Source organism: Emys orbicularis, chromosome 6, assembly GCF_028017835.1.
Source record: "Emys orbicularis isolate rEmyOrb1 chromosome 6, rEmyOrb1.hap1, whole genome shotgun sequence".
Taxonomy (NCBI): domain Eukaryota; kingdom Metazoa; phylum Chordata; order Testudines; family Emydidae; genus Emys; species Emys orbicularis.
The window spans coordinates 104,222,925-104,241,098 of record NC_088688.1 but is presented as its reverse complement, the minus strand read 5'-3'; the positions used below and the strand labels follow the sequence as shown (position 1 = coordinate 104,241,098).

The window sequence follows — 18,174 nt, the reverse complement described above, 5'->3', positions numbered from 1 at the left end:
GTGGTTAAGCACTGGAATAAATTGCCTATGGAGGTTGTGGAATCTCTGTCATTGTAGATTTTTAAGAGCAACGTAGACAAACACCTGTCAGGGATGATCTAGATAATACTTAGTCCTGCCTTTAGTGCAGGGACTTGGCTAGATGACCTCCTGAGGTCTCTTTCAGTCCTACGATTCTATTATTCAATGATTCTATGAGTGAAATAACTCAAGCTAGACCAGTCAGAGATGCTTGCAATATTTCTGAATTAAACCCATCTGCGGGATAAATTTTTTGGGGAGTATTTTCAAGTGTAAATGGATTTCCGTGTCCTTACTAAAATTCCTGGTTTTTAATAATTAACGATGAAACTTAATTTTGATGATCCTTGGCTGCCTGTATGATCAGAAGTCAATGTGCCAGTCTAACAATACTAGGTATGTTTCCCTCATGAAATGACAAGAAAGAAACAAAGCAAGAGGGCAAAAAGATTCATTCTCTGGTGAGATTTGGTTGAGAAAAATGTAAGCAGATACCAATCTAGCACAAAGGGCACTGCCAAGGAAGAATGCTAAAAGGATACATTTGTGAGTGTTGTGAAGTACTTAGATATCTTCATTGCCTGGATTCCTAATAACTGCAGTCGCACAGAGGTCAGGTTAAAGTTAGGTTGAAAATCAGGCCGTACGTGTGTAAATGTCCATCTGTCCATGCAAATATACATTGGTGTAAGCAGATGGATGTGCCCACAAATTTTGCAGGTGCATTTTAAAGGCCTCATTTGAAAATGTGGATCAGAATATGCCAAGGAAAATATAACTATATATGTTATTCATGTTATGAATAGAACTAATTCTTTAGTATTCTAGATAACCATCAGAATATATGAATACTGTTCCTTTCAAACTGACTGCCTCAGTGAACTGTCAGTGAAGAGAATAACTTACCATTATATTCTTTAGTCTTCCCCATTAAACTTATTTAATACCTGTCACAGTATAACAAGTGTTTTTTTTATTAAGATATGTGTGAACTCTCTACAGTTGTTCATAATACAGTAACTGTACCAAAAATATTACACAAAAAGGCAATTTGTGTGGTTTACTTGCTACACAAAACTTAATCGTATCACTATTCCCTTGTGCTATGCTCCCTGCCCCTCTCTGCCCGCGGGTTATATTCACCTGTTTTCTCTCATCTTATACTTAGACAGTAAGTTTTTTGGAGCAGGAAGCATCTTTTTTTTATGTGTGCATGAACAGTGCCTAATACAATGGACCCAGATCCCTGACTGAGCCTCCAGGTCAGTAGTCCCCAAACTGTGGGGCATGGAGGAACATTCGGGGGACATGGCAGGGCCCTGCCCAACCCCCATAGGGGGCAGGGAGAGAGTGCTGGCCAGCCCCACTCTGCCCCCAGCTCTGCTCCAGCCCCACTCACACCCCAGCTTGGGTCCCTAACCACAGGCCCCGGCTCGCGACAGCAGCTCTGGCCCCACTCCCGGCTGTGGCTCCCCATCACAGTTCCTGGAGAGGGCCCAGACAGGTTCCATTATGGGTAAGGACGGGGTGCGACGGAAAAAATTTGGGGACCACTGCTGTAAGTGCTACCGCAATACATATAAATCAATCAATCAATAAAAATGTAGTAAGAACTACACTAGACAGATATCCCCTTTACATGTTACATTGTGGGTCAGCAACAACAAAAAAATCAAGCTTTTATTTTACAGAAATGAAGGTTGGGAAAATAATTTTGGAACGTGTCTCCTATTTTAATTTCCACAACAAATTTACTTTCAATACTGTCTTTTGAGATACTCTCTATAAAGTCAGAGTCTGATTTTTCTACACTTCAGCTCTTGCATGTGTCACATTACAATAAATTAAAATGACACTCTCCTCCAACTTCAGTAATTTCTTCTTTAGATACTTCCCTGTAACTCCTTAGACACCATCTCCTATTAGTTTACTCATAATCAGGCCATTTCTGAGAAAACTTTACAGTGAAAAGTAATGACTGTATGACTCAGAGCATTTCAACAATGCCAACAGATGGTGACATTTCATCAGTAACTCTTTTGTTTATAACCAACAGATTATACCGATTCCCATCTGCCAAAATCATAGTGTATTCACTGCTTCTAGCAAACAGCAGAGAAGAATTGTCTGTTTAGATACTTATGCTCAAAATATATTACTCAGGAAAAACAGTTGTTCATCTAGGACTGCATCTGAAAACTGCATTTTGTTCTGGATGTAAAAAAGTCTGAAAAACAAATAAAATAACCCACTCCAAAATGTATCAGTGTTCCCAAGTGTGTAAATACTTATTAACTGCTTACAATAAATTGATTACATCTTATAACAGGGATCTCATATGAGTTAAAAATATTAAGTTTTGAGCCTCGTTATAGTGTCCCAAATTAGACAAGGACTATATATTTTTCTGTTTGTGCTTTTCTCCTGTATATTGATTCCTGACACAGATAATCAGCACAGAATTAGCATCAGGTTTCCAGTGAAAATGGTAAACAGGCAGACAGGGACCATTTATGATTCACTTTGATCATGTTGAAGGATAGATATCATACCACGTGTAAGAGTGTTCCTATCCATTTTCTGCTTCTTAGTGTTACAAAAGACAGTCATGGCTATTTGTTTCTAGACAGTGGACACCACCCACCAACATGACCTTTCTTAATGAGGGAATTAAGATAAAAATAGGATGATATCTCAAAATGTCACCTGCCTTAAATTGATATCTTATTGTTCAATGTTAAGATCTACTTTTGTTCTACAAAAAAGCAAATCTCAGGCTATTTTATGTCCTCACCGAGACAGAGAGGGAGGACAGTTAAGTGGGTTAGGATGCTAGTCTGGGTCTCAAGTCTGCTCCACCATAAACTTTCTGGATGACCTTGGGCAGGTTATTTAGCCTCTGTCCCCCAATTCCCCATCTGTAAAATGGGAGGATAATAATACTTCTCCCTACTTAACAGAGGTGTTGTAAGGCTAAATAAATTCAAGTTTATGAGGTGCTGAGCTCCTACAGTAACAGTGGCCATATAAATACCTAAGACAGAAAGAAGAGCAACCTCTCCTTGTGGAATCATGTGGCAAAAATTCAAGTTATGCTACCCTGCATCTATTTCTTCTTAGGATACATCCCATTTACATAGGTAACTCACATTAATGGTAAGGGTGTATGTAAATCCTCCATGTACTGTGAACCACCAAGAGGAGGCTAGATTTCTTTGGCTGGATTTTATGCTGATAAGGAATATGTGGATGATTTTTAACCCATATGCCATAACTGCAATCTGTATACCTTCCGGGTCTACTGCTGGAATCCTGGGAAACTAGAAAATCCTGAACTTGTACCCATTTATTTCCCTCAAAGTTACGCTGCAGCGTTCACTGGTGGGTACAGAAAGAGACACGTAGAGTGCTGTATTACAAACTATGCTCAGCAGGCCGGCAAATGGAAATAACAATCCTAGTGATCTGGAGATGCAACTGATGAGTAAGCCCGTCTTGTAGCCTCTTTCCCACTGTCCTATTTTTCAAAAAAAAGAGAAAAAGGTGTACAGTAGAAAAAATGTAGAACAGACCAGTAAATAGCCATGGGAATACAATGATCAATCCCATTTTATGGCAGTGCAACGATCTCGAAGTTACATAAAAGTGAAGTTGACAAGAGAGATCTGTACAATTATTTCAGGCTCAATGAAAAGGCAAAGGAGAAGATTTTCAGGCAGCAGAAAATATATGTTTACTGATCAAAAGAATATCAGGCACTTTGGGATATATTATTACCTTTCAACAAAGGCTTTTGTCATCTCTTCCCCTTTCTTTCCCAAACTGAAGCATTTAACATATTTTGGGAAACACATCCAGTGACTGAGAGCACGCCTATATTAAGATTCAAATCACGCTAATTTGATGAAAAGGGCCACACATTCCTTGGAAGGGAATAAATGCCTCAGACAAGAGCTTTGTCCTGAAATGCACTAACCATGTGCTGCTCTTTGGTAAAGAAAGCTAAATCCACTTTACCACAGTTGCTCAAGTAAGCTGTTTAGTAATCACACTGAAAACAATGAAGGTTTAGTGATGTGTTCTCATTGCATCCAAGGTGCCTTTTCTTTTCATTAAAAGTTATCTTTGAGATGGTTGGCATATATAAGTTTTCCAATTAGGTTTCCATGGAAACTGGTGAAAGAGTGTGTGTGTGTGTGTGTGTGTGTGTGTGTAAGTGTGGGAGGCGGGAGGAGAAGGTGCTAACTTGAAATTGGATGTTATTTTTAGGAAAGCCACAGGTTAGAATGATTACAGCTGAAGCGGCTTAATCAAGTACTTGTTAAGGGGGAAGGGGAGGGAGAACTTTCAGAAGGATCATTTCTCTATATGGCAACCTATAAAATATTTAATGAGATATCATCACTGTCCTTCTAGTCCTCTTTTCATTTTGTCAGACATGCTCAGTACTAAGCTATAAATATACCGTATTATATAATAGAATTTTCTCCTTCATGGAAACCTGTTAAAGGTCAAAAGGAAAACCACAATAACTAGGACTAAATCCAAAGTAAGATGGAATACACTGCAAGAGGGAAGAAAGCATAGGTTGACCAGGACAAAAAAAGGAACATTTTACAGATTGGATTGGAAAAAAAATTATCCCAGTGTATTTTTTTCCTCTCAAGAGGGCTGAACCAACACTCACTAAAGTCAATCAGAGTCACTCCTTTTGACTTCAGTGGGACTTGGATTGGACCAAACATTAATATAACTGGCTTGGATTGGTGGACAGGGCTACAAGGGAAGGCCTCTCAAGACTCCTGCAAGCAGTGGCAGAATAAGCAGAGATCTGGGCTTATTCCATGGATTGGAGCCCTGGTCTGGCAAGAGGTCCAGCAGAACTTAGATCCTCTGCTGGAGAAAACTGGGGTCAGGAGATGAGAATTTGAATATGGGCCTGGGAAGAAAGGAAGGAGCAAGATACTGAGGATGGGGAAGAGAGAAAGATGAATGAGGAAGAGAAGAGAGAGAAAGAAGGTCTTAAGTAGGGTGAAATTCATCCAGCCTTCTACAAGTTGGTTTATAGGCCTTGTGCTTGCACTCTGCATAGGAGTGAATTTCAGCCAGAGAGTACAACACTAAAAAAAACAAAAGAGGGAAGTGAGGAGAAATTAGACTCAGGAAAAAAATGTACGAAAACAAAACAACAACAAAAACAACAAAAAACTAGGGAGAAGGAAAAAGAAAGAAGGAAGAACAAACAGAGGGATGTCAGACAGAGTTACCTTTTTAAAATAAAGTATAATTTCAAAATGTTATAAAATAAAAAAAATAAAAAAATAAAATTTCCCTATTCCTCTAGCTTTAGCCTCAGATCACCCTAAGAAGCCCCTCTTCTCTTCTTTGCTGGGAGGCCTTTGCTCATTGTTTTAGTTTAAAAAAAAGTATTTGTAAACAAGAAGAAAGAGTTTATCTATACACACTTCTGGGGCTGGTATATGGAAAACAATAATTCCAGTATTCAGATTGTGGATGCATTTCACTTCAGACAAATGTGCATCAAATACAGAACTTCATAATATTATGTTTCTGATCTAAAGATTTAGATTGAGCTATCACAATTTGGACTAATGAAGGATAAAATTGCCAGAAATGTGACCCTGTGTATTCTTGACATGGGAACTGAATAACAGAAATGTGATATGGTAGGCACAAGACAGAAGACAATTAGTTTCCCTTGCAGATTTTGCCGGTTCAGAATGCAAACAGGCTATGATAGCGTTCCATGATCCAGCTTCTGGCAGTAAAATTACATCCTGAGCACACTTGTTCCCCAGCCATCAGTTTTCAGAACAGCGGCTTTCCCCTGAAGGCAAATGTGGGGCTTGATCCTTCAAGGTGGAGAATGCCTCTGACACCCTCAGTTGCTGTACCAGATGACTGGCAGATTCTTTGTGGGGGCAATTGCTCCTTTTACCTAAAATTGCACCTTAATTTTCACCCTGCCCCTCACTCTTTTTCCTTCCCATAGCCTTTTTTCTGCCTCTCCTCTTCATCATCTCCTACTCTTCACTGAGTTTTCCTTCCACTCTACTCAATGCCTGTTTCTCTCGCTTCTGTCTGGTCTATGCTACTTTCCCAGCATTGACTGGGCACTCCAGGAAGGCCTGTTCCTTTCCTTCTTCCTACTCTTTAGCTTTAGGGTAGTACCACGTCAGGCCCAGCTAAGACAAATATTCTAACAGTGTTCAAGCCAAAGACAAGCAGGGGTACCTTTGTCAAGGGTCAATGTGCAAAAAAGAGAATTAGTGTTTATCTGATTCTTACAGATAAACACTAATTTTATTTTAATGTTATGACAATCAAAGAGAAACAGAACAATTTTTTAAAATTCCAGCTTATATGGAATTTATATTTATACAAATATATTTTTATGGATAGTTAAGCAGTGACTGTTTTGAAGGGTTTGTAGGGAGATGTTGTCCCCACATATCCAACCTTGAGTTTATGAAAGGTTGGCACATGTCAGTATAAGATATGGCCTCCTCCCACCTCCCTTTCCCAGGGACCAATGCCTGCCTTAAAACACAAAGGAAACAATCTTTATTGTCATATACGTTCACCGTTTCTTTGTTTTAACCCCTAGGAATGTACCTGTTGGACAATCAAAGGAGTTGCTTCATTCCTATGGACCCCAAATCAGAATTCAACATATATATTTTATACTAATAACATTTTATCAAAGTATTAATTAAATGTGTGACAGACCCAGACCAGTGGGGTACAGGAGTCTTATGTCAAAATGCTAGTAGATAAACACAACTATGACCAGTGGGGTACAGGGGGGGTCCACAGGACCTGGAAACCAAAAAATTACGGGGGACAACTAATAAAAGAACAGGGACAGGAGTGAGGTCAAAGGGTCAAACGAAGCAAACCAGATGGGGACACCGAGCAGAGAACCCCGGACAGTGCCCACTGCTCCTCAAAGGCGTCAAGGGAGCCAGTGGACGCTGCCCAGAGGAACTCTGCCCGGATACGTGAAAGAACGGAGGACCTGAAATACGCCCCACAGTCACAGGAAACTCCATCGGCCAACCTCCTCACTCTGGTTTTATAGATGGCCAGTTTTGCTAAGGCCAGAAGGAGGTTGACCAGGAGGTCCCGCAATTTTGTGGGGCGACGGATAGGGAGTGCATAAATAAAAAGGTGTGGAGAAAAGTGCAACCAAAATCTTAACAAAATATCTGTGAGGAGCCGGAATAGGGGCTGCAGCCTGGCGCACTCTAGGTAAATATGCGCCAGGGTCTCCCTCACGCCGCAAAAGGGGCAGGTGTCTGGGATAGGGGTAAACCGCGCCAAGTACACGCCCGTGCTTACGGCTCCGTGAAGGAGCCGCCAACTGATGTCCCCGGTGGGCTTCGGGATCAGAGCAGAATAAAGGCTGGCCCACCGGGGCTCCTCACCCTCCAGAGGTGGCAGAAGGTCCCGCCACTTTGTATCGGGGCGGGACGCGAGGGTGAGGACATGAAGAACATGTAGCACGAGCGTGTATAGATGTTTCCTTGGCGCGGTCCGGAACAGAACCGGCTGCAAATGGTGCAGCCGGCTCATGGCGAATGGACGGGGAGGGGGCTGGTTGGGTCCACGGGGCAAGGGCCCAATGAAAAAGTCTGGAGGGCTCGGAGTGGAGGGTGGGCGGGGCATGCCCTCTCGCAGGACCTGGTCGAGATAGTCCCGAGCAGCGGGCGGCAAAGCGGCCCTCACCTCCTGAAGCACGCGCCGGGGAGTACGAGGTCTGGAGAGCCCCATGCGCTGAGCGAGCGTCAGGGGATCCAGCCAGTCTCCTCGGTCGTAGTCCAGGAGGTCTCCGACTTTGGTGACTTCTGCTAGGACCAACCTCTGGCGCACCATGGGGGACTCCGCCACCTGCACATGAAGCTGGGGGTTGTGTAGCAGGGGCTCCGCGAGGAGATCTGCCCCCACGGTGGCCGCCACGGACCTGGTCACTGAAAACAGTTTCCAGGTCCGGAGGAGGTCCTGGTAGAAGACCGGCAGCTCGGAGAGGCCTCGCGGAAGACCTCTCGGATGGAGACAAAGGAGCTGCCGGTCATATCGGAGCCCTCGGAAGCGGCGCAGGAAGGCGTGCGCCAATACGCTCCATGCCGGACTACCTGCACCATAAAGGAGCCTCTGCAGGGCCTGGAGGCGGAAGACGTGGACCTGAGCGTGCAGACACTTCAGGCCCTGCCCTCCCTCCTCCAGGGGTAGATGGAGAACCCCCGCAGAGACCCAGTGCAGTCCTGACCAAAAGAACTCCAGAATCAACGTCCGGAGGGTGGTCAGGAAGCCCGGGGCCGGGACCAGGGTGTTGAGCCGGTACCAGAGCATGGACAGGACTAGTTGATTGAGCACCAGTGCTCTCCCTCGAAGGGAGAGACACCGGAGCAGTCCTGTCCATTTCCGGAGCCGCTCCGACACCCTGCCCTCTGAGTGACCAGAGCAGGGGCTGCACTAGAGTAATCAGGACCCTGCTAGAACCAGTTAAGGCAGGCAGGCTAATTAGGACACCTGGAGCCAATTAAGAAGAAGCTGCTAGAATCAATTAAGGCAGGCTAATCAGGGCACCTGGGTTTTAAAAGGAGCTCACTTCAGTTTGTGGTGCAAGTGTGAGGAGCTGAGAGTGAGAGGGTGTACTGCTGGAGGACTGAGGAGCACAAGCGTTATCAGACACCAGGAGGAAGGTCCTGTGGTGAGAATAAGGAAGGTGTTTGGAGGAGGCCATGGGGAAGTAACCCAGGGAGTTGTAGCTGTCATGCAGCTGTTACAGGAGGCCTATAGACAGCTGCAGTCCACAAGGCCCTGGGCTGGAACCCGGAGTAGAGGGCGGGCCCGGGTTCCCCCCAAACCTCCCAATTGACCTGGACTGTGGGTTCTTCCAGAGGGGAAGGTCTCTGGGCTGTTCCCCAACCCACATGGTGAATCTCTGAGGCAAGAAAATCTGCCAATAAGCGCAGGACCCATCAAGATAGAGGAGGAACTTTGTCACAAATGTTAACTTGCTAACTTGAGACCATGGGCGGAGACATTATGTAACCTGTTAACCATTGGCTAATGTGCTATCTTGTCTTGCTGCAAAACCTATCCTGGGGTGTGGAACTGCCTACCCCGTCACTTTCCCCCGCCCATGGAAAATCTATATATTCTATTGTAATCAATTGATTGACAGTGTCTCTGAGCCGAATAAGCAAGGTGACACTCTGCCAGCACTGTGTGTAATAAACTCCTATGCTTGACCTCTACACGGTGTGGATTTATGTTCCTTCAGTTTCAAGTGGCAATCGTTGGAAAAGAAGAAAAGTAGAGAGACTGTGGAAATGGTGCCAGGAAAGACTGCCTCAAAATGTAACTGTTAGTATTTATAGATTAATAAATTTCAAGGCCAGAAGGGACCATTGTAATCATCTGGTCTGACCTTATATGAAGCATATATCTTTTTAGAAAAACATCCAGTCTTGGTTTAAAAATTGTCAGTGATGGAGAATCCAGCACAATTCTTGGTAAATTGTTCCAATGGTTAATTACTCTTACTGTTAAAATTTTACACCTTATTTCCATTCTGAATTCATCTCCTTAGCTTCAACTTCCAGCTGTAGTCCAGCTGAGTGGTGACAAAGACATGAATAACTGAGGCCAGGTCACTGTCTAGTTGCTCTCTGCCTATGCAAGTGAACACCTAAAACTTTTCTTCCAGACTGATGGAGCTGAAGGTACAAAATTACTCATGCATTCTTTAGGTTGTAAGCTTCTCTACTCTTGACTGGGATAAATAATGCATCTCACCTCTACTGCAGTGCAGTACATTTTGAGCATATACTAATGCCTGCAGGATCTGACATGAAAATTTCAAGCATTGCCTCACTGAAAGTTTTAAGTGTTTAGGAAAATAAAACAAAACAAAAACAAAAAACAAACCAAGCTTTGCTCAGTATTGTAACCTTGCAATAATTTTATCTGCTTGTCCTGCAGTTATTTGAAATGAAACCACCCAATTTTCCTTCTTGGATGATGAGGCTGCTTGACCCATTTTTGAACTGGCTTAGAATCCACTTCATTATAATGCAAAATTACAACATCTGAACCTTTCTATGAAATACAATTGCTCTTCCTTCACTGTTTTTCCTGAATAATTTCTCAGGAGTTAGCTATAGGCAGGATCGATTTCCTTACTAAGTTATTGTAAACTGGATCATTTAGAATATTCATGTGTGCCACAAAATTATTATTCATCTACACCACAATAGGTTATTCAGTGCTACTGTAGGATAATAAAACCTAACAATGCACCAATGACTATATTAGCCTACTGGAATGGAATTAATATCACTCGCTGGATTTTTTTCTTATACACATTTTTGCTTAATGTTAAAACCAGCCTCAACATTTATTTTGGTTCATCAATGAATTCAGACTCTCAGAACGTGTCCCAAGTGGACATTGAATAGGGCTGATCTACACTGGGAACTTACATTGCCATAGCTACATAGCTCAGGAATGTGAAAAATTCACACAACTGAGTGACGTAGTTAAGCCGACATAACCTCCGGTGTAGACAGTGCTAGGTGAACGGAAAAATTCTTCTGTTGACCAGGCTACCACCTCTTGGGGAGGTGGCTTACCTACACCAGTGGGAGAACCCCTCCTCTCGGCATAGATAGTGTCTACACTGAAGCACTCCAGCCGTGCAGTTGTGCCGCTGTAGTGTTTCAAGTGTAGACAATAGTGATCTTAGCTACCTTATGAAAACTGAATGTTCTCCATGAATTAATGTGTAATTTGTTGAGGATCCTTTTAAAAGGAGTGATACCCAACTACTTCGCTTAGGGGGCATGTTTTGCTTGGCTGATGATGATTCTGTAGTATAGGGGGACCATCCATCTGGATGGCACAGTTTACAGAAACTGTAATTTACTGTGCAAATTGCCAGCATCCTCTTCTTTTGACACAACATTCAACGTCCACTTTTCACAGCCTAATTAACCAGGATAATAAAGCAACATATTTTTCATGGTCTCTTTAGGTGGTCTTGTGAGCGCATTATTCCATTCCTATCTCCAGAGGTCAGATAACTCCATTAACAGAGAGGATTAAAGGCTTTTGGCCGCATCTTGTGCTTTATAAAACACCTATGGGGTACAGCTCTCTTGTGATCTCTCCACCACTTGCTGTGTGAAATAAACAGAAACCTCTCCAGTTAGCAGAAATCACCTCCAGTATCTTACTGTGCATCTTATGTTATTTTCAGGCTTGTAGACAAATATATGAACTCAGATGACTTCCCCCTTGTAAATGCACTTTGACTGTATTTTCTGTCCCTTGTAAGACATAACTATGCAGAGTGTTGCACCCAATAATATAATTGTTTTTCATAAACTTGCTTTTTGGCATTTCATTCTTTCTTTTGTTAAGTGTCTCACCTAGGGCCTCCTCTAGCTCCCATTGAAAAAACTGCATTTGACTTCAATAAGAGCTGGATCAAGTCCCTAATGAACAACAACAATTTCTGCTCTAGAAGTATTAACCAGAGATCAGAGTAGAAATAAAACAGTGGTGTTACTGTTCCAAAAGCCACCCACATAATACCCTCCACCCATTTGAGTTGTCAAAATCAGATGCCATTCACAATAGATTGGGCAGGTGTTTAAAATATGACTGTGCAGCTATCTGAGCTTGGTTCCCACTCAGTGGTGGGTCTTGTATATGCCTATAGGCTCTCCTAGGTTCCTTGACTGGGGAAAAATAATCATCTTTACATATATCACACATCGCCCATTTGTGGCATGAAATTGAGACACCATTCATAGTAAAATGTGTAAGTCTGTGATTCTTCCTCTCTTTTTTTACATGAGGCATGAATTAGTTAACAATGGTGACATTTGAATGGTCAGCAGTGGGCATCAGAGTTAACACCTCACCAAGATGAATGGGGCAGTTCACACCTTTCAGAGCTATTGTTCCAGGCTCTCTGTTCATCTCTGCAACTCAGTTACACTTAATTCACGAATTTCAGGTTTTCTTCACCACCACAACTAGAGACTGCTTTATTTTTAAATGAAAAGCTGAGATTCTGGGGAACATGATAATATCTTCAGAAAGGTTCTGGAATAGTGTATAGGCATGTATCAGCTGTTTCCAAGCCCTGAGATAAACCTTTAGGAAGGATGCCATTCTCTTCCATAAAAGGTCCCACTATGGCCTCAGTCCTGTAAACTTTTATTCACATACTTAATTTTCACTGACTTTAATGGGACTACAAAAATGTGTGAAGTTAAACATTTGCAGGACTGAGGCCATGTATGTATACTTCTCAAAAATACACTCTTGAGCTGTGCTAAAGTAGTTAAAACATTTATTAAGGATATTTTTTACCCTGACATTTTACTTTTAATCAAAATCACTATTTTCATACTGCAATTGTTAACTGTATCTTATCTCTTATAACTGCAGAGATAATTTTTGCTTGAAAATGGGCCACTCTCTCTCTCAAAATGGTCCGTGTTCAAATTTTAATTAATATTTTTTGTAAAAATAAGACTTTTCATATTTGTAAGAGAATGGAAAATGCTTTCAAATTTCAAGGAATTTAAGTTTCAGTGTGACTACTTTATAGAAATGTGCAAACCAACTGCCAGAATGAGTCTGAGGTGTCTAGGGTGGGAAGCAGTAGCAGAGTAGTGCTGAAAAGTAGAGATCTAAGGTAACAACAAGGATAGCATTTCCCTGCAGTTTCCCAATGTGGAGCAACTTTTGCTAGAACTTACCTAAGGAAAATGCTAAGAATTTGTCTGCATAGTTTAAACTTAAAGTAAACCACGGTATGAACTTCAGTGCCAAGAATGGCTTTTTACGAGGTTTTCTCTCTCCATAGTGCCTTGAGCTGTAGCTTCAGGTCTAAGAGCATGAAACAGCAAGATCCTACTTGGTAAAAGCCAACTCACTAGCTTTCCAAAATAGTAAAAACAGGCAGGAATATGTTTATCAGGGTAAAGAGAAAGCGAGAGAGAGAAAATAAAAGACAGTAACCTCTTCAATTCCATGGGCAATGTTTCCATTTTGCACTGGTCCTGAACCATCATTTGGTGGTGTTACTTCAACTTCCACTTTTGTAGTATTTGGGAGTTCAATTTTTTCTGTAACATCATCCATAAATGAAAAAAACAGAACAAAGAACAGATAAAACACTGCACTCATACTTCAGTCTATTTGAATTATTAAGTGTTACTAGTGAACCGTTTATTTTTGTGTAATGCAATTCCTTTCCCTATGATCATTCAAGGAATCTTCTAAACAATAGGCATGTCAAAATTTTCAGCTGTTATTATTAGATAAAGATAGTGATGGCCAGAAATCCTTGAACAATCAGAAGTCATGAGGAAGTGCCTCTAACAACAGCTGACACAATAAGACATATTTTATCTGATGTTGCTGTACAAAGAAGTAAATATAGCTGTGTGGTTGCATTACTGTTGCACTCAGATTCGTCCTGAATTAAAATCTGAGATCACAGCAGCAGTGCAAAGTGCAGTATATCTGAGATTATTTAACTGCTTGTGGGCTATTTTCCTCAGCATTATGCTATATTAACAAAGTATTCCATCCAATTGCTTGACTCAGTGTCAAAGTGCATCTAGATATAGAGTAAGGTCATGGCAAGTGTCAAACTGATTCAGTTTTTACCAGATTCATTTGATAGTTTTTTTGGTTTTTTCCACTGCAATGAACATTAAGTGGTAAAGCAGTGGCTAAAAGAAACATGAAGGTGACTTAAGTTGTTGTTGTTGTTGTTTTAACAATGTATAAGTCTTGAGCTGAATATTCTTTTTGAAAAAAAACAAAACAGAGTAAATGGGGTTTGTGTAGGTGGTATATACGGAGCTGGGAAGCATGAATTTTTTCCAATTCATAGTCAGGCTACAGAGAAGCTGTGCAGCAACTCTGTGGCTGCTATTGCAGACTGCAAGTAACAGTACCCACTAGACAACTAGTCCACAAACCTTTTGGCTAGTGGATCAGCCGTGCGTACAAACCTACCGACCGCAAGCCTGCTCCTCCTAGGGCCCAGCCCCAATCCTTTCCCCATCAGAAAGATACCTTGCAGCAGGCTACTATGACCCCCTCATTGCAGTCTCCCCCTTGCACAACAGAACATTGCTATCAAGGTTTGCGTGCCAATGCAAGATAGGCAGGATTTTCCTCTGACAGACCACGTGGCTTGCAGCAACAATCATAATACCTCTCTAAGGGCAACATTTTTGCTCTTAGATCCACAGGGTAGATCTCAAATCCTATATTCTCTTCTCTTCTCCTTGCAAGTGTGGAGATACATGACCCACATAAAATGCACATTTATTTCAGGTGTATGGAAAATGTATGTAAGTGTCCAAACTGCACACCTGGTGGATCTCAGTGAGTATTCTCCACATGCAGAGAGAACCCAATACCAGAGTCAAATGGCCTGGTAATGTTATAAATAAATAAAGCATCACGGTGAAAATTTGGCCCTTACTTTCACCTGCCAAACATCAGTGAAGTCAATGGGGTTCCAGGGACATAACTGAGGATAGAATTTGTCTCCATATTTTTATCAGTCTTACTTTAGAACATTTCCAAAATTAGTGCACATTCTTCTTTCCAACCTTGCACAACAGCTCTCTGGATGTTTTATTCTGTTTTCTCTTCATGCACAGAACTCCCATTCATGTCTATGGGGGTTTCATGCACAATTTTTAGGGAGTCCGAATAGAATACATGGATGAGAAAGGAAAATTTAGCCCTGTTTGGCTCAAATGACTGACTCTAATGGCCTACCAGAAATGAATGGGTCAAAATCCAGAGTAAATCTTGTAATGTCACTGGAGTTATTTTGCATTTACACGTGTACAGCTTGAATCTGACCCACTGTATGAAATAGTCCATTGGGCAAACTATGAGCCAAATTTTTCACTCAATTATACCAATCCAACCCATTTGGAGTTGCAGGTGCTAAGCATCTCTGAAAATCAGGTTCCCATTTGGGAGTCCAGATATGGATTTAGAGGGCACTCAAGTCTGAAAAAATGTAGGTTTATTTATTTTCTTGGGTAAGTAAAGTAACACATAGCAAATATACCCCAAACAATAAGAAATAATTCTGTACTCTTATACTTACCAGCATGATTAGCAGCCCCATTCCGTCTTTCACTGTCTTCCACCTGGCACTTCTTTTTGGCAATTTTATGAAGAATTGAGGCCTTCTCTTTGAACTTTCCTAAAAGAAAACATTGTCATTGTTCAAGTGCAGCCATTCTGAGATGCTACATTTCTCTGTAATAGCTTTCAGCTTTTGCTCTATAAATCAAAACCAAGAATTAATTTCTATCTATCCCAAATAGAAAGTTAACTAATTATTAAACATTGTTTGACATTCATGCATATGCATATTTTTGTTTCTTACAGAGTTAAGAATTTAAAAAGATGTTTGTTTTTGCCCTAAAACTCAAAGAGAATAAAAAAAATATTATTTTTCTGGTGATGCAGTCAATCAAGTTTGCCCAACAAAAGTGCTAGTATAAAAAATTAAAGATGAATAGCAAATAAATAAAAATGCTGTAAATAAAAAACACAATTTCTGGTCTGCTATAGGAACATAGGAATTGCCATACTAGATGAGATCTGTGGTCCATCTAGTCCAGTATTTTGTCCCCAGTAGTGACCAGTACCAGATACTTCTGAAAAACGCGTAAGAATCCCCATAATGAACAATTTCTAAATAACCTTCCCATAGGCTAATTTTATTCCCAACCCCGGCCAGTTAGTGCTACATTGTTCTCTACAATCTTGTACAGTAGCTCTCTGCTTATCTTGTAATGGTTGGTTTATGCCCTGTGGTATCATAGTTTATGTTCCTTGTATGTTTTTATCCTAATATATGTGTTTATGATTTATTTCTTCTGTCCCCTTCCTCCTTCATTGTAAATATTACAGATTAAGTAGAATGCAGGCTTAATTCAAAACAAACATATGACATGAAAGTCCTATCCTACAATTCTTGCTCTCCCTAAACTCCCACTGAAATCAGTTGGAGTTTTGGGGGTGCAAAGACTTGCATGGTTTAGGACAAAAAGGTATTTCATTAAAATCAAGCAATACTACCCAAAGGATACATTCTGTCAATTAACTACAGAAAGTAAAGAGAAGCCATGCATAAACAAACTTTGATTTATATTAGAATGTCACCATTTCCAAATGTAAGTCATAATTATGATAAAATCAGCCTGTGCTGTTTACATGAAATGGACAAATGAATCAGAGGTCTAAAATAAAATAAATACCGCCTCTGCTCTCCCCCTCAAAAAAAAAATTGGGAATGCTTAGAAAGCTGGATACCATAATGGAATAATTACACGCTAATGCACCAAGAGGTCAGAAACAATCATTTATGTGGGACTGGAATAAATGGTCAACCACAATCCACCTGATGAGAAAAAATAATAAAAGAATCTTAGGAAAAGTCATGAGCTTTGCCCCATTCAGTTGACGTATTATTCTATGAACATCACACTGTAAAATAACATGTGTTCAGCCAGAAGAACAGTAGGGAATATCACAGGCAGTTTCTTTTTCAGTTGCTAAAAAAATGTATATGGGGATTTTGAAATTTTTTGCTATATAGTGCACAAGGTGAAACAGAAACATCTGCAGAACAGAGCGGCAGTGAAAAGTAAGAGGCCAGCTCACCTCTTCATTGTGCAGGGTCAATGCCAGAGACTATAATTCAAAGACATAGAGGAAGAAGAGTCAGAAAGTTGAATAAAGAAAAAAGGATAGAGAAAGGGAAGAGCCTGTAGTGTGAGATGAATTGAAGAGGGAAAGGAAAAGAAAAAAGGAGAGAACAGTCACACCAATTATTTTATAATGTAATGCCGAAAAGGTCAAGTATTTCCATTTACAACACAGGAGTCATCTTAAGTCTGTGTGCACAATTTTGTGCATGCCTGACACGAGTGAAAAACATGGTGTGCACACAAGTTGTGGAGGAATGTGTGCTTGCACTCACACAGACATGGCAGTTTGCACACATGAATTGGGGGTGGCAGTGTCCAAGATGGGTACATAAGCATTTTTCAAGATCTGGCCTATAATGTCCCAGGTATATTACTACATTCTTGGGAGCACAGGTAAATGAAAAAAAGAGGCTTTTTAAAAAGTCTCAACTTGTATTTTGTGTGGAACATTTATTCTTCATTTCATGTTTACTTGTGCTCTAAGACCCAGCATCCCTGCTGATGTTCATGCTATTTTATGATAGTTCCTTCAGCAAGAATCATATAAATTGGTGATGGAAAATACCTATTAGACTATCATCTAGTCCATAGGTGTAGCTACATGAGAAGGCTGAACTGATTTAATTTAAAGTGTGATTTTAAACCAATGTAGTTAAACCAATGCAAACACCTGCGTAGAGGCTCTTATTTCAGTGCAAGAATGGCTTTGTGTGGTTTAGTTTCTGTCAATTAGGAATGGGTTTAAACCAAACCAAACTAAGCCACTCTTAAACTGAACTAAAGCTGCCCACACTTTTGAACTACACCTCTACCCCGATATAACGTGACCCGATATAACACGAATTCGGATATAACACGGTAAAGCAGTGCTCCGGGGGTGGGGGGGGGGCGGGGCTGCGCACTCCGGCGGATCAAAGCAAGTTCGATATAACGCAGTTTCACCCATAACGCAGTAAGATTTTTTGGCTCCCAAGGACAGCGTTATATCGAGGTAGAGTAGTTTGATATCAGTTTAAAAACTGGTTTAAATTAAACCAGTGCAACTTTCTGCTGTAGACCACGCCCATCTTTCTCCCAGTGCCAGGTTTTTCTCTCCAATACATCTTCTAACCTACTTTTAAATGTCCAAAGAGATGAAGTATCCATCACTCCCTTTGCAAGATTATTCTACAGCCAGAGATCACTTCAAGGAAGTGCTTCTTAACATTAAGAGAAAATGTTATCTATTTCACTTTTTGCCCAGTAATCCTAGTTATGATCATTATATCACTCTACCTCCTTCTTCTCCATCCTTGGGGCCACAATGTGACTGGCCTCGCACTGGTGCCCAAGGGGGTGGGGAAGAGTG

The 18,174-nt window shown here is 41.1% G+C and overlaps 1 protein-coding gene across 1 annotated transcript in view; it reads right to left on the bottom strand.

Moving 5' to 3' along the window:
* Positions 1-18,174, bottom strand: part of SLC24A2 (solute carrier family 24 member 2) — a 174,692-nt gene that overhangs the window by 25,091 nt on the left and 131,427 nt on the right. Inside the window, exons 5-6 of the mRNA XM_065406686.1 lie at positions 15,212-15,310; positions 13,087-13,193 (exon numbers count right to left, since the gene is read on the bottom strand). Of these exons, the coding sequence (XP_065262758.1) occupies positions 13,087-13,193; positions 15,212-15,310 (206 nt within the window). The remainder of the gene's footprint in view (positions 1-13,086; positions 13,194-15,211; positions 15,311-18,174) is intronic.